The 15,861-nt window shown below is 38.9% G+C and overlaps 1 protein-coding gene, 1 long non-coding RNA gene and 1 pseudogene across 9 annotated transcripts in view; 2 read left to right on the top strand and 1 right to left on the bottom strand.

Annotated features, from left to right (window-relative positions):
• Window positions 1-9,435, top strand: part of WDR47 (WD repeat domain 47) — a 69,012-nt gene extending 59,577 nt beyond the window's left edge. For all 8 annotated transcript variants that reach the window (XM_077905715.1, XM_077905716.1, XM_077905713.1 and 5 more), the window contains 2 exons: window positions 4,801-5,015; window positions 8,075-9,435. In XM_077905715.1, the coding sequence (XP_077761841.1) occupies window positions 4,801-5,015; window positions 8,075-8,217 (358 nt within the window). In that variant the 3' untranslated portion in view covers window positions 8,218-9,435. The remainder of the gene's footprint in view (window positions 1-4,800; window positions 5,016-8,074) is intronic.
• Window positions 9,436-11,273: 1,838 nt separating this feature from the next.
• LOC144319169 (proline-rich protein 11 pseudogene) lies at window positions 11,274-11,939 on the top strand (annotated as a pseudogene).
• A 2,888-nt stretch (window positions 11,940-14,827) lies between these two features.
• LOC144318611 (uncharacterized) lies at window positions 14,828-15,827 on the bottom strand. Its single transcript, XR_013384668.1, has 2 exons — window positions 15,635-15,827; window positions 14,828-15,526 (listed from the first exon to the last, which is right to left on the bottom strand). It is a non-coding gene; the product is annotated as an uncharacterized LOC144318611 (long non-coding RNA).
• Between the last annotated feature and the right edge of the window lie 34 nt (window positions 15,828-15,861).

The raw sequence follows: 15,861 nt of genomic DNA, 5'->3' as shown, positions 1-15,861 counted from the left end.
TCCATTCATCAATTAGTGGACACCTTCCATAACTGGAAGTCCAATTGGCTACTTCCATAATTTGGCTATTGTAAATAATGCTGCTATAAATATATTTTATATGCATATATCCTTTTGAATTAGTGTTTCTGTATTCTTTGGGTAAATACCTAGTAGAACTACCCTACAATGCAGCAATTGCACTATCTTTAACTTTTTGAGGAACCTCCATACTGTTTTCTAGAGTGGCTGCACTAGTTTGCATTCTCACCAACAGCGGAAGAGGCTTCCTCTTGCCAACACTTGTTTCTTGTGTTGTTGATTTTAGCCACTCTGACAGGTGTGAGGTGATATCTCATTATTTACATTTCTCTGATAGTAAGTGATGATGAACATCTTTTCATTTATCTTTTAGCCTCTGTTTGACTTATTTAGAGAAATGTCTATTCATGTCTCTGTCCATTTTTAATTGGATTATCTGTTTTTTTAATTTTGAGTTGTGTAAGTACTTTATATATTTTGGATACTAATCCTTTATCAGATATGTCATTTGCAAATATCTTCTCCTATCCTGTGGGTTGCCTTTTAGTTCTGTGATTGTTTGCTTCACTGTGCAGATGCTTTTTATTTTGATAAAGTCTCAGTAGTTTATTTTTACTTCGGTTTCCCTTGCTTCAGGAGACCTGTCTAGAAAAAAGTTGCTTTGGCCAATGTCAAAGAAGTTACTGTCTGTGTTCTCTTCTAGAATTTTTATGTTCTCACATTTAGGCCTTTAATCCATTTTCTTTTCTTTTTTTTTTTTTAAGATTTTATTTATTTATTCATAGAGATGCAGAGAGAGAGAGGCAGAGACACAGGCAGAGGGAGAAGCAGGCTCCATGCAAAGAGCCCGAAGTGGGACTTGATCCAGGGTCTCCAGATCACACCCCGGGCTGCAGGCGGCGCTAAACCGCTGCGCCACCGGGGCTGCCCATCTTTAATCCATTTTCAATTTATTTTTCTGTATGGCATAAGAAACTGGTCCAATTTCATTCTTTTGCCTGTTGCTGTCCAGTTTTCCCAACACCATTTGTTGAGTATATACTGTCTTTTTCCCCATTGGATATTCTTTCCTGTTTTGTCAAAGATTAATTGACCTTGTAGTTGTGGGTTCTATTCTGTTCTGTTAATCTATGTGCTTGTTTTTGTGCCAGTACCATACTGTTTGCTGACTACAGCTTTGTTACATAACCTGAAGCCCAGAATTGTGATACCTCCAGCTTTGCTTTCCTTTTTCAAGGTTACTCTGGCAGTTTGGAGTCTTTTGTGATTTCATACAAATTTTAGAAAATTTTTTAAAGTTCTGTGAAAAGTGCTGTTGGTATTTTGATAGTGATTACATTAAATGTGTAGATTGCTTTGGGTGGTGTAGACACTTTAACATTTTTAACAATATTTGTCCTTCCGGCAGCCCCGGTGGTGCAGCAGTTTAGCGCCGCCTGCAGCCTGGGGTGTGATCCTGGAGACCCAGGATCGAGTCCCGCATCAGGTTCCCTGCATGGAGCCTGCTTCTCCCTCTGCCTGTGTCTCTGCCTCTCTCTCTTTCTCTCTGTGTGACTATCATAAATAAATAAAAATTAAAAAAACAAACAAACAAACAAACAAACAATATTTGTCCTTCCAATCCTTAAGCATGGAATGTGTTTCCATTTCTTTGTGTCCTCTTCAGTTTCTTTTATCAGTGTTTTATAGTTTTCAGAGCACAGATCTTTCACCTCTGGTAGGTTTAATTTCTCTTTCTGCTGCTTCATCATTGGTGTATAGAAATGCAACAGATTTCTGTACATTGATTTTGTATCCTTTGACTTAAATAAATCTGTTTATTAGTTCTAGCAGGTTTTTGGAGTTTTTCAAAAAAAATTATATCTTTTATATAGATAGATAGGTATCTATATAGGTATATAGATACATAGGTATCTATATAGGTATATAGATAGATACCTATATATAGGTAGATATATATATAATCATCTGCAAATAGTGAAAGTTTTATGTCTTCCTTAATGATTTGGATGTCTTTTCTTTCTGTTGTCTGACTGCTATAGATAGGACTTCCAGTACCATGTTGAATAAAAGTGGTAAGTGGTAAGAGTGAATATCCTTGCCTTTTTCCTGACCTTAGAGGAAAACCTCTCAGTTTTTCCCCATTAAGGATGATGTTAGCTGTAGATTTTTCGTAAATGGCCCTTATTATGTTGAAGTATGTTCTTTCTAAACCTACTTTGTTGAGGGTTTTTATCATGAATGGGTGTTGTACTTTGTCAGATGCTTTTTCTGTGTCCATTGAAATGATCATATTATGGTTCTTCTCCTTTCTCTTATTGATACAATGTATCACATCAAATGGATTTATGAAAATTGAACCACACTTGCAACCCAGGAATAAAACCCACTTGGTTGTGGTGAATGACTTTTTTAATGTATTGGATTCAGTTTGCTAGTATTTTGTTGAGGGCTTTTGCATCTCTGTTCATCAGGGATATTGGCCTGTAGTTCTCTTTTTTAGTGGTGTCTGTCTGGTTTTAGTATCAGGATAATGCTGGCCTCATAGAATGAATTTTTGGAAGTTTTCCCTTCCTTTTTCTGTTTTTTTGGAATAGTTTGAGAATAGGTCCTAACTCTTCTTTAAATGTTGCACTGCTAGGTATTTATCCAAAGGATACAAAAATATGGATTCAAAGGGATACATGCACCCCAGTGCTTATAGCAGAACTATCAACAATAGTCAAAATATGGAAAGAGCCCAAATGTCCATTGACTGAATGGATAAACAGGATGTACATATATACAATGGCATATTATTCAGCCATAAAAAAATGAAATCTTGCCATTTGCAACAATGTGGATGGAACTAGAGAATATTATGCTAAGTGAAATAAGTAGTCAGAGAAGGATAAATACCATATAAATCCACTCATATAAGAAATTTAAGAAACAAAATAGATGAACATAGGTGTAGAAAAAAAAAAGAGAGAGAGAGAGGCAAACCCAGAAACAGACTCTTAACTATAGAGAACAGACTTAGGGTTACGAGATGGGAGGTGGGTGCGGGGATGGGCTAAAGGGGTGATTGGTACTAAGGAGGGCACTTGTCATGAGCATTGGGTGTTATAGGTAAGTGATGAATCACTAGATTCTGTAGTTGAAACTAATGTACACTGTATGTTAACTAACTGGAATTTAAATAACAATTTGAAGAAGAAAAAAAAACTTATTCTTTCATTAAGTAAGTAAGTAAATAGAGTTCTCCTGTGGAGTCATCTGGTCCTGGACTTTTGTTTGTTTGGAGTTTTTTGATTACTGATTCAGTTTCTTTGCTGGTTATTGGTCTGTTCAAATTTTCTATTTTTTCCTGTTCCTTTTCTGGTAGTTTACATTTCTAGAAATTTGTCCATTTCTTCTAGGTTGTCCAATTGTTGGCATATAGTCTTTCATAATATTCTCTTAAAATTGTTTTCATTTCTGTAGTGTTGGTTATTATTTCTCCTTTCTTATTTGTGATTTTATTTATTTGACTCCTTTTTTCTTTTTTTCTTGATAAAGCTGGCTAGAAGTTAATCGGTTTTACTCATTTTTTTTCAAAGAACTAGCTCCTAGTTTGATCTGTCCTATTGTTTTTTTTTTTAGTTTCTACATGGATCTTTTTCTATACTTTGATTCAAACCAGATATGATTCGTTCTAGCAAACTTGATTCTGGAGTATGCACACATGTATAATTCTGTTTTTATATTTGAGTATATTATCATTGATTTGTTAAAGTTTAGTTTGCATTGTCGCCAAAGTTAATGTATAACATGGTTTAAAGAGGAACACCTGGGTGGCTCAGCAGTTTATTAGCACCTGCCTTCTGCCCGGGGCATGATCCTGGAGTCTCGGGATTGAGTCCTGCATCAAGCTCCCTACATGGAGCCTGCTTCTTCCTCTGCCTATGTCTCTGCCTCTCGGTCTCTCATGAATAAATAAATAAAATCTTAAAAAAAAAAAAAAGTGCAGACTCTTTACCATGCCCAGAGCAGTGCTCTTCAATTTTATTTTCATTATTGCAAGCATCCTACCCCCACGCAAAGAGAAAAGCAAAATTAAATTTTTTCCTAACCAGAGAAATTAAATACTAGGAATAGATTTTGTTGGATGGAGTAGTAGTTCATCTTTGGAGGGCTACAAACTATTGTTAATATTTAAGTTTTTTTTTTTTTTGTCTCCTGGGAACCATTTTGCATCCCCTGGGTGGGGGGCATTATTGCCCTCATTGAAATTGTACGGTCTAGATTTAGGGCTGCAGCCTGTGGACTCAGCATTTATTTTCATCTGATTTCTACTGGCTGTTATTGGTGTGTTGCCTAAATACATTTCCTACACTGTGTCCTAAAACATTTTATTATTTTAATTTCTTGTTCCCCTAACTAGACTTTAAGCTGGTTGTGGGAGTATTCTGGATACTTACCCAGCAGTGATAGCACTGCCTTAGGAAAAGTAGCTCATCTGTTGCACTATTGTACTATAAGTAACGGTGTTCCAGAGAGTTCCTCAAGTGACCAAAAAATGGACTTTCTCATTTCTCACAGGATCTTGCTTCATACTTTGTCTCTAAAAAAGGATGCAATTGTTATTGGTTGAATGCTAAGTTGGACTTTTTCTTAACAGTTTTGATAAGGTACATTAATTTTTTCCTGTACGGTTCAGAGAACATAATGAACAAAATTAGCTGTTGATTATGTTCATAATCATAGCTATATTGATTTTTCCATATGAAACTTGTATTCTTTGTTCTATACAGGTAGTGCAGTGGCCTCTGTAGCTGTTGATCCCAGTGGCCGTCTCTTAGCCACAGGACAAGAAGATTCTAGCTGCATGTTATATGACATAAGAGGAGGAAGAATGGTACAAAGTTATCACCCTCATTCCAGTGATGTTCGCTCTGTTCGATTCTCTCCTGGAGCTCATTACCTGCTGACAGGATCCTATGATATGAAAATAAAGGTGACAGACCTACAAGGTGAGGGAAATTGACCTCTTTCCGTGTTTGTAGTCTCTCCTATTTCAGATCTCTCTCTCTCTCTCTTTTAAATCTACATACAACTTTTTTAAAACTTTATTTTTGAAATTTCAGTATAATTAACGTACAGTGTTGTATTAGTTTGAGGTATACAGTATAATGATTCAAAAATTCTGTACAGGGGATCCCTGGGTGGCGCCGCGGTTTGGCGCCTGCCTTTGGCCCAGGGCGCGATCCTGGAGCCGGGATCGAATCCCACGTCGGGCTCCCAGTGCATGGAGCCTGCTTCTCCCTCTGCCTGTGTCTCTGCCTCTCTCTCTCACTGTGTGCCTATCATAAATAAAATTAAAAAAAAAAACAAAAAAACACAAAAATTCTGTACATTAACTGGTGCTCTTCAAGATAGTTGTACTCTTAATCTCCTTCATCTATTTCACCCATCCCCCCACCTATCTTCCCTCTGGTAACCATCAGTTTGTTCTCTACAACTAAAAGTCTGGTTTTTCATTTCTCTTTTTTTCTTTGTTTTATTTCTTAAATTCCACAATAAGTGAAATCATATGGTATTTGTATTTCCCTGACTGATTTCACTTAGCATTATACCCTCCATCCATGTTGTTGCAAATGGCAAGATTTCATTCTTTTTCCTGGCTGAGTAATATTCCGTTGTGTGTGTCTATACCACATCTTATGTATCTATTCATCTGTTGATTGGTATTTGAGTTTCTTGCATATCATGGCTATTGTAAATAATGCTACAATAAAAATAAGGGTGCATATATATTTTTTTGAATTACTGTTTTTGTATTCTTTGGGTAAATACCCAGTAATGGAATTACTGGATCATATGGTAGTTCTATTTTTAATTTTTTGGGGAACCTCCATACTGTTTTCCACAGTGGCTGCACCAGTTTGTGTTCCCACTAACAGTGCACGATGGTTCCTTTCTTTTTTCTCCAAATCCTCACCAACACTTGTTGTTTCTTGTGTTTTTAATTTACCATTCTGACAGGTATGAGGTAATATCTCATTAAGGTTTTGATTTGTATTTCCCTGATGCCGGGTGATGTTGAGCATCTTTTCATGTGTCTGTTGGCTGTCTGAATGTCTTCTTTGGAGGCATGTCAGTTCATGTCATCTGCCCACTTTTAATTGGGTTGTTTTTTTAGTGTTCAGTTGTATAACTTCTTTAGGTATTTTGGATTCTGACCCTTTATCACATATGTCATTTGCAAATATCATCTCCCATTCCATAGGTTGTGTTTTTGTTTTGTTGATTCTCTTTCTGTGCAGAAGCTTTTTATTTTGTTGTAGTTCCCAATGGTTTGTTTTTGTTTTCGTTTCCTTTGCCTTAGAAGACATATCTAGAAAAATGTTGCTACTGCTAATGTCAGAGAAATTACTGCCTGTGCTCTCTTCTAGGATTTTTATGGCTATTTGGATCTTTTTGTTGTTGTTAATCTGGTGTAATCAACTTTATAACATTTTCAAATTTTAGTTTTATAGTATTTACTGAACAAATTACTAGTGCCGTATTGATGTGAATTATAGCAAATAGTTAAATCAAGTGAATAGGTTATTTTGTTAAGTATTTCTAAAATATTTGAAAGAATCAACATTTAATACACTGAATCATTTTGAGTTCAATGATGATAGATGTTAAAATATGCATTATGTACTATTTGCTTCTACTTTTAAAAACTTAGGGTATAATCTGTATAATTATTTCTTCAGCATCTAGTTTTATTTTTAATAAGTTAGTAAGCAAATATTTATTTTGTATCAACTAGTGACAGAGAGATGAATAAGACAGGTAACTTCCTCCTTGATTGAGCTTACATTGTGGAGGTAAATAAAAAGTAAACCAATAAATGGTGTAACTTCAAGTATTGGTAAATGCTATTAAAAAATCAGCAAGGTGGGAGAGAGTGACTGTGTGGGTGGGGAAGGCTATTTTAGGCAGGCTTGAGATGGTCTCTCTAGGGAAGTGCCATTTGTGCAGAGACTTGAGTGATGAGAAGGCACAAGGTAGGTTAGGACCCCAGGAGGAGACCATAGCGAGTGGAAAGGTGCTGAGGCAAGAGTGAATTCAGCATGGTCATGACACTGCAAGAAGCTAATGTGGCTGGGACTTAGAGAACTAAGGAAGGGAAAGACAGAAGAAACTAGCGGCAGGGTTTTGTAGACATTTATAAAAAGCATAATGGGAATTCTTTGGAATATTCAAAATAGGGAGTCATCTGATATCTATTGGTATCTGTTTAAAAGATAATTTTGAGTTATGTAGGGAGAATGGATTATAAGTGTAAATATCAGTGAGGAGGCTATTGGAACAGTTCAGGTGAGGAATGATGGTAGCTTGGATTAGAGTGGTAGATGTGGGGTGATAAGAAGTGACTGAACTTGGGATGTATTTTTATATGTTTGGTTTAAATTTAGGGAGTGAGGGGAGTGCTGACTCCTAGGTTTTTGGCATGAGGAACCAGATGGTGTCATTAATTAAGATACATAGGAGGAAGAAGAGGAGCAGGTTTGGGCAAGCAAGAGTTTGGTTTAAACAAATTAGGATGACTATCAGGCAGTCAAGTGAGATGTCGAATAGCTATTTGGACAGTGGTCTGGAGCTCAGGTGAGAAGTCAAGGTTAGGGGTGAAATGTGTGAGTCATAAGTATACAAATGGCCATGATACCATGGTACTAGATGCAATTTCATAGGAAGTGGGTGTAAAGGAAACGGGAAATCTGAAGGCTGCCTCCTGGGAAAGGAGCAGCAAACCAGCAAAGGAGACCAGGGTGCAGGGGCACCAAAGTCATGGAGAAGTCAAGCTAAGAGAGTTTCAAGGAGACAGTGGCAGCTATGTCAGTGTTGCTGTGTATATTTTACTGAATACTACTGACATAATTAGGTATTTAATAATTTTTCCCTGTTTAAACCTTTAAATGTATTAATGTAGTTTAGGACTTGGTATACTGTAATGCCTTCAGGTACCAGGAAGTCTGTGAAATCTATGCATATACTTATTTTGTATTGTAAATCAGTGTCTCTCTTTTTAATTTAGGAGATCTCACGAAACAACTTCCTATCATGGTGGTGGGGGAGCACAAGGACAAAGTGATTCAGTGCAGGTGGCACACCCAGGATCTTTCCTTCCTGTCATCCTCTGCAGACAGAACTGTAACCCTCTGGACTTACAATGGATAGAGTATACCCTGTGTCAGTCTATGCAGTGAAAGCACAGAGACTTAAGACTACTGAGTTGTGAAAATTAACAATTTTGAAGAACATAGCTGATCGGAAAAGTGGCTTAGCACGAGGAGGCCCCTTCTTAACGTGTATCCCTTTGATAGGAACTGTTGGGTGGTGTTATTCTGCAGTGGTTTCAGTCTTCCATGTGAGCTCGTGCTGCTGTGACCTGCTGTATGTAGTCTTGTTGCCAAAGTCTGCGGAAGAGCTCTTACGTTGTCAGTGTGCACTCCAAGTCAAGGTGGACGATGTGTTTACGGTTTAGTATTAAATGCATTCCTTGGTCTTTGCCTAAATAACAGTTTTATATACACACTGAAATTGAACTATACTTTAAGCATATTATTACATGTAATGCAACCAAGTTCTACACAGATTAAACATAGGTGTTCAGAAATTACTTTTCTCACAGTCCCATGATATTATACCACTTGTCAGCTAGAGGTCAGAATTTTCTATGTCTCTCAAAAATTACATGGTTATTTTCACTAAGGATTATTATGGAATTTAAAGATGGATGGAAAACTGCTTCTTAGTTCATTATGTGGTATTGGCGTTTTCTTTTTCTCTTAAACCCAGGGATAGAATTACTATTTTGTCACATTATTTTGCTTCAGGCTTAAAAGGTAAATAAATATGTTTGCTTCAGAAACTTGTTAATTTCAATGTTTTGAATGCAACAAGATACCTCCCTTCTAAACTGTACTGTAGAAGTAGAGCAGCAGCGTTATGTGATGCAACACTCGATGGTACAGTAAATTTACTGGCTGGCATTTAATCCTCTTAAAAATTAAAAACATTGCCATAGACTATAGCATGGTTTGAAATGCTATGTCTGCATGATAATTTAAAATGGAAAAATTTTAACTTTGCACTCCAAAAGCTTATTTGAATTTGTTCCTTGCACTGTTTTGTGTAATGCAGAATAATGATTTTATTCCTATGGCATTGTAGATCTAACATTTATGTATCTTTATTTTCATATTGTACAGTAATTTTACTTTAAATTATTAAATAGGCTATTTATTTTAAATGCAGTTGAGTTGGTTCTAATTATTGAACTGTCTGTGCACTGTGTGTAGCAAGCATTTTTAATCTATTGTATACAAGTGGAAAGGGTATTAGAAGTGTAACTGTGCTATTATTTCAATAAAGACCTCTTGACACCTGAAAGTATTCCTGTTCCTCAGTGTCTGTGACTTTCAATTTAGAATTTTTTTTGTTCCAGTTTACTTGCAGGTGGTGTGGTCCAGGGGGGGAATCCCACAATTAGTTTCTTAAATTTCTTTCTAAAGTTCAACTGGGGCACCTTGCTGGCTCAGTTGGTGGAGTGTGTGACTCTTGAGCTCAGGGTTGTAAGCTCGAGCCCCATGTTGGGTGTGGAGATTACTAAAATAAATAAAGTTGTTCTACTAACTTACTTTTTACTTGGGCAACTGCTTAACTTTTGTGTGTCTCTTGTCTCTTTTATTCAGGACCTGGGGGACTTTCCATTCTGGAAAAGTGAAAGCTGATTAATAAAAAGCCCAGCAAAATATATAAATTGTAAGTTAGATTAAAAATATGTTGAACTGAGTGCTTTAGAAAAAAATAAAAAAAGAAATCCCATTAGTTGTATATATTCAGTAGGTACACAGTTTTCCTACCTTTGCAGAGGGAAATTCTGCTAAATGTATGCCACAGTCTCTTCAGTTTACTTTCATGCTCAATTTCATACATTCTAGACATTACAGCAGGTCATTAGTGTTAAGTTTAAAACTAGGAAAAAGCATTTCTTGATATAGACCAGCGCAACTTCATGGTAAAAAAAAAAAAAATGTTCATAAAATTATTCCACTTTCAAGGAGAGAACTTTAAGATCCTCCTGTATATGGGGTATGGAATTCATTTTGGAGTACATTAGATAATAATCACTAGAAATATAATCACTATATTACATAATTTAATACATATCTGTTTACATATGTTAGTTTTCACATGCCTCCATACTGTCTTCTCCATGGAGGTTAATAGATTCTTGGAGGGTCATATGAAAAGGTAAGAGAACTGAAGTATCTATGTTCTTTGAACCCTTCTCAGTGGGGGTATGGAGAAGGAGAGTAGGGATAAGGAGTTGCAGAAATTCTTAGCTCCTTTCCACAGAAGTGTCAGAGGTCTGATTGAAAGTTTATTTTTTTAACAAATTTTAAGAAGATTTTATTTATTCATCAGAGACAGAGAGGCAGAGACATAGGCAGAGGGAGAAGCAAGCTCACTGCAGGGAGCCTGATGTGGGACTCAATCCCAGAACCCCGGGATCATGACCTGAGCAAAAGGCAGATGCTCAACCACTGAGCCCCCCAGGTGCCTGTATTTTTAAATATTTTTAGTTGTAATAAGCCAAAGGATATAATACACAGAAAATGCAACCCACAAAATGGGAGAAAGTATTTGCAAATCATATATCTGATAAAGGATTAATATCCAGAATATATAAGAATTACAGCTCAAAAACAACCCAAAGACCAACCCGATTAAAAGATGGGCAAAGCATTTGAAACATTTCTCCAGGGCGCCTGGGTGGCTCAGTCAGTTAAGAGTCCAACTCTGTTTTGGCTCAGGTCACGATCTTGTGGTTGTGGGATGGAGCCCCGCATTGGGCTCTGTGTTCAGTATAGAGTCTGCTTCAGATTCTCTCTCTCTCTCCTCATTCTCTCTCTGTCTCTCTCAAATATATAAAGTCTAAAAAAAAAAATTCTTCAAAGAAGATAGACAAATGACCAATAAGCACATGAAAAGATGCTTAACACTACTAATCATTAGGGAAATGAAAATAAAAACCACAGTGAGATACCACCTCACAACCACTAGGGTGGCCGTTATCAAAGACACAAGATAATACGTATTGGCAAGGATGTGGAGAAATTGAAACTCTTGTGTATTATTGGTGGCAATATAAAAGGGCGTAGCCACTATGGCAAGAAAGAGGCCGCTACCCTAACTCCATCTAATCCCCAGGCTCTTAGACTTCGATAATGCCCAAGTTCAAACAAGAAAAAAGCTGAAAGCCAAAGTGAAAAGATTATTAAAAAAAAATAAGCCTCTCACTTCAAGCTAGTTACCCCTCCCCCTCCATCACCCTCACTAAAAATAGTGGCTATTCCTTCAACAGATAACACTCCTTAGCAGAAGCTGGCTAAGATCAAACCAGAACTTCAAATTTCCCACTATCAAAGATACAAAAAAACTTAAGACAAATAAAGTGTGATCTATATACAGCTGATGCCAGAACTGCACGGCCAGAGTTTAGGCATATTGAAAGACCTCACCTTTCCACCCCATTATTGCCGCCAAGAACTTCACAGTCTAAAACAGTTTTGCATTTTGGAAAGTGAATTATGCAAACTCCAGGAGGCATTGAAAACCATCACAGAAAACTCATGCTGTCCAAGTTGTGGCCAAATGTGTCACATAAGTGGGAAACTTCCAAATGTGCCTGCCTATGTTCTAAACCATCTCCCATCCTGCCACAGCCAGCAACTCACCTTCCTCCTCAGCCATTACTGCCTCCACTCCCCCCCGCCCCCTCTCTGCCTGTACCTCCATCACCTATAGCATCTTCGCTGCCCAGAAATCCTGATTGTACTAAAGCATTTCAGCCTGGATCATTAAAAAAAGACGGACCCATGCAGACAAGTTAAAGATCTAACTAAAAGAATACACGGGTTTTTTTTTTTTTTTTTTTTAAGATTTTATTTATTCATGAGAGACAGAGGCAGAAACACAGAGAGAGGGAGAAGCAGGCTCCATGCAGGGAGCCTGATGTGGGACTCGATCCCGGGACTCCAGGATCACACCCTGAGCCAAAGGCAGACGCTCAACCGCTGAGCCACCCAGGGGTCCCAGAACACACGGTTTTGAAGAAATTTGTACCATCACCAAAAGCATAGCATCCACTCATTAACTGTCTCTGACCTGCAGTGTGTTATCCTAAAACCCAATTCCAAAGTGTTACCAACTCAACTTACAAATGTCTTAATTACTCCTGGTAAAAAGCCAGATAGATCTGCAGAAACTATGTAGAAAAGTCACTATAGAGAGGAGCACAGGTGGAACCTCACTTTCCGAGAAAGAAAATTTGGAAACAGGAGCTAGGCTGACTCCAGTAATGACCTGGGCCTGGAGGAGAAATTTCAGTATGCTCACCCCAGAAGCCCAACTCAAACCCTGCCACTTTCTACAAGCAGATTTGTTGAACAAAACTGACACCTACCCTATCCTGACTGCATGTGATGGTCTGTAAGATAGATAAAATCACCCCAACTTTTTTTTTAATGTAGTAGGCCTTTATAAATAATTATCCTAATATATAATTCCTTTTTTTTTTTTTTAAAGATTTTATGTATTTCTTCATGACAGACACACACACACACACACACACACACACACACAGAGAAAGAGAGAGGCAGAGACACAGGCAGAGGGAGAAGCAGGCTCCACGCAGGGAGCCCGATGTGGGACTCGATCCCGGGTATCCAGGATCACACCCCAGGCTGAAGGCAGCGCCAAACCACTGGGCCATCGCGGCTGCCTCTAATATATAATTCCATTTGAAGAATTAAAGTATGTTTGGAGCCCATTTATACTGTGGTATTAAGTGAGTATTTGGATTTTTTTTTAGTTTGCATGATCAAAAAGAGAATAGATGGGAAAATGCAATCCCCAAAGTGGTGTCTATCCTGGAATTACCCAACTTAGGTTGGAGAGGTTGTTCAAATTTAACTAGGTAGCTAATTTGTACTCAATAGGTGCAGCTAGGACATTAATAAACTAGTGGGTCACGGGGGTGACTCAGTTGGTTAAGTGTCCAACTCTTGGTTTCGGCTCAGGTCATGATCTCATGGACTGTGGGGTTCAGTTCCGCATCAGACTCCATGCTCAGTGGGGAGTCTGCTTAAAAGATTCTCTCTCTCTGCCCCTCTCCACACTCATTTGCTCGCTCTCAAAATAAATATTTTTTTCATGCAGCTAAATATATTTCATGAGGACTTCACATGAACCCTGTATTTTCCACAGTGCCCCAAAGGATTCTCTGAAGTCCATAGCTGATTCACCGTGAGGCCTAATTCCCTGTCCTCAACAGCCTGTGGATTCAATAACAGCAATAATACACTCCTCTTTGGATTTTTGTTCTTCCCGGCCAGTCCAGGGTTGCCAGGTTTAGCAATTATAAGTACATGACACTCAATCAAATTTGTATTCCAGGTAAACAACAAATAAGTTTTAAGTATAGCTATGTCCCATCAAACAATGAATGGTTTCTTTTAGTCTGTCCCAAAGTATCTCCCAAATATTGCATGGGACATAGTCATGCTAAAAAAATATTCAGTATTTATCTGAAATCAAAATTTATTTAACTAGGCATTCTGTATTTTATTTGGCAACTCTCTTAGATCTTTGCAAAATTGCAAAGTGTTTCTGGGCGTCCCCAGTCAATCAGATCTATGTATGTAGCAGTGGACCCTCCTATAGCTTCAGCCAGGATCGCCATCACTGACGTGGAAGGGGGACTGTCATTAGGGTGCATGTGACTGAAGGTGCAGGATTCGCTTTGATGCTGATGACCTCCACTGCAGTTCCAGGAAGGATGGCAGAGCCTTATGGATGGGAACCAAGGAGTTTTAGGTCCTCACTGAACTTCTAGCCTGACAGGAAGCAGCTATTTCTATGATATCCTTGAAATATCCCCTGGTTAGCATAGGCTAAAAAAGATATTTTAGAAACTCCCCAGAAATATCTGTTTTTCCACAGATAAATACTGTTCGAGAGGCCAAATAGGGTTGTGGGAAGTCACGGGACCGGAAAACAGGCCTGTGGATGATGTTTTGTTTTTATGAGACCCATATTTATGTTCACGACACATTTATGAATGAAAATTAAACAGATAATGAAGAAACATGTCTGATTCTAGTTTTTAAAAACCCAGGAGCTACATTTATATAAGAACAAAGGGAATGATCACTGAGAATAGAACATTTAAGTATTTGTAACAACATTTTATGAGGCACTTATAGCGTTTGAAATATTAATAAACCACATTGTACTGTCTCAATTTAAATGATGTGATGATTTGATGGTTCTTATGGAATAATAGTTCATAAAAATGCTACAGGATAAAAAAGATGCTATAGAAATCCTACAAATACTTGTAAAGCTGTTATTGCCATTGTAACAGTATTAAAAGGTGGTCTACCTTGCATCTTTTACTAACTTTTATGGCAGGTTTTATATTGTTTCCATTTGAGAATCCTGTACATGCTATGGCTTCAATAAAGGTTGCCAATCCTATAACAAAAGTTTCAGCCACTGTAGACACAGCATAGTGGTTTTAAAAAAATTAAAAACAGAAGTACCATATGACCTATCAATCCCACTTCTGGATATATACCCCAAAAACCTGCACGCAGGGATTGAAGAGATCCGCACATTCAGGTTCAGGGCAGCATCACTCACAAGAGCCACAAGGTGCCAGCAGCCAAGAAGTCCGCCAACACATCAATGGATAAACCGCGGTACGCAGTACAATGAAGATTGATTTTAAAGATTTTATTTATTTATTAGAGAGACAGAGAGAGAGAGAGAGAGAGAGAGAGAGAGAGAGAGAGACAGAGACATAGGCAGAGGGAGAAGCAGGCCCCACGCAGGGAGCCGGACGCGGGACTCGATCCAGAGGCCCCAGGATCAGGCCCTGGGCTGCAGGCGGGGTTAAACCAGTGAGCCCCGCCCCCCTCCGGGCTGCCCTGAAATGTTATTTAGCCTATAAAAAGGGAATTTCTATGCCACAGTATGGGCGAGCCGCAGTACCAACGTCATGCTAAGTAAAATCAGCCAGCCACAAAAGACAAGTACCTTATGAGTCTCTCCTTAGGTTCCTAGTTTTGTCGAATTTGTGAGACACGAAACAACCAGGGAAGAGGGGAGGCGGGTGCTGAACAGGCGTTTAAACGGGCTGGTGGCTCAGTGTCGCCGGGGGAAGGAGCTGCGGGGACGGCTGGGGCCAAACGCATGCCCTGGACGACCCCGAACTGGCTGCCTGCACACGGGTACGACGGTGAACTTCACGTCCTCTGTATTTTGACTTAAAGACCGTAACGAGCCACATGTACACGCCAGCGCACGACAGTATACACCGAATTCTGACAGACTTCTACATTTGTCGCCACTCTTGCGCACGCTTCTCATTTCCTCCTGGTGTGTATGACTCAGCAGTTCCTCCTTGGAGAGTTTCCTGAAATTGCAAGGCCAAAAACAAAACAAAATTTATTATTTCCAGACTACAGCACAATGTGTAGTCCCCCCCCCCACCATATAAGACCACCGGAGTCCCTCACTATACCCTGCTTAAGTAATGACTGCACAGGTCACACATTCGGATCACAAAACAAATCAACACTAAGAAAACGTGCTTCGCGCTCGTGAACATTCGGCCTCCTCGTAAGGCTTGCCGGCGGGCGGCTCAGCAGCTCCCAGCGGGACAACCCGGCCGCCGCCCGCCGCCCTGCCCCGCCCCTCGGCGCCCCGCCCCGCCCCGCCCCTCGGCGCCCCGCCCCGCCCCGTCCCTCG

This window comes from Canis aureus, chromosome 8 (genome assembly GCF_053574225.1).
Source record: "Canis aureus isolate CA01 chromosome 8, VMU_Caureus_v.1.0, whole genome shotgun sequence".
NCBI lineage: Eukaryota > Metazoa > Chordata > Mammalia > Carnivora > Canidae > Canis > Canis aureus.
This window is presented reverse-complemented; position numbering and strand designations above follow the sequence as displayed.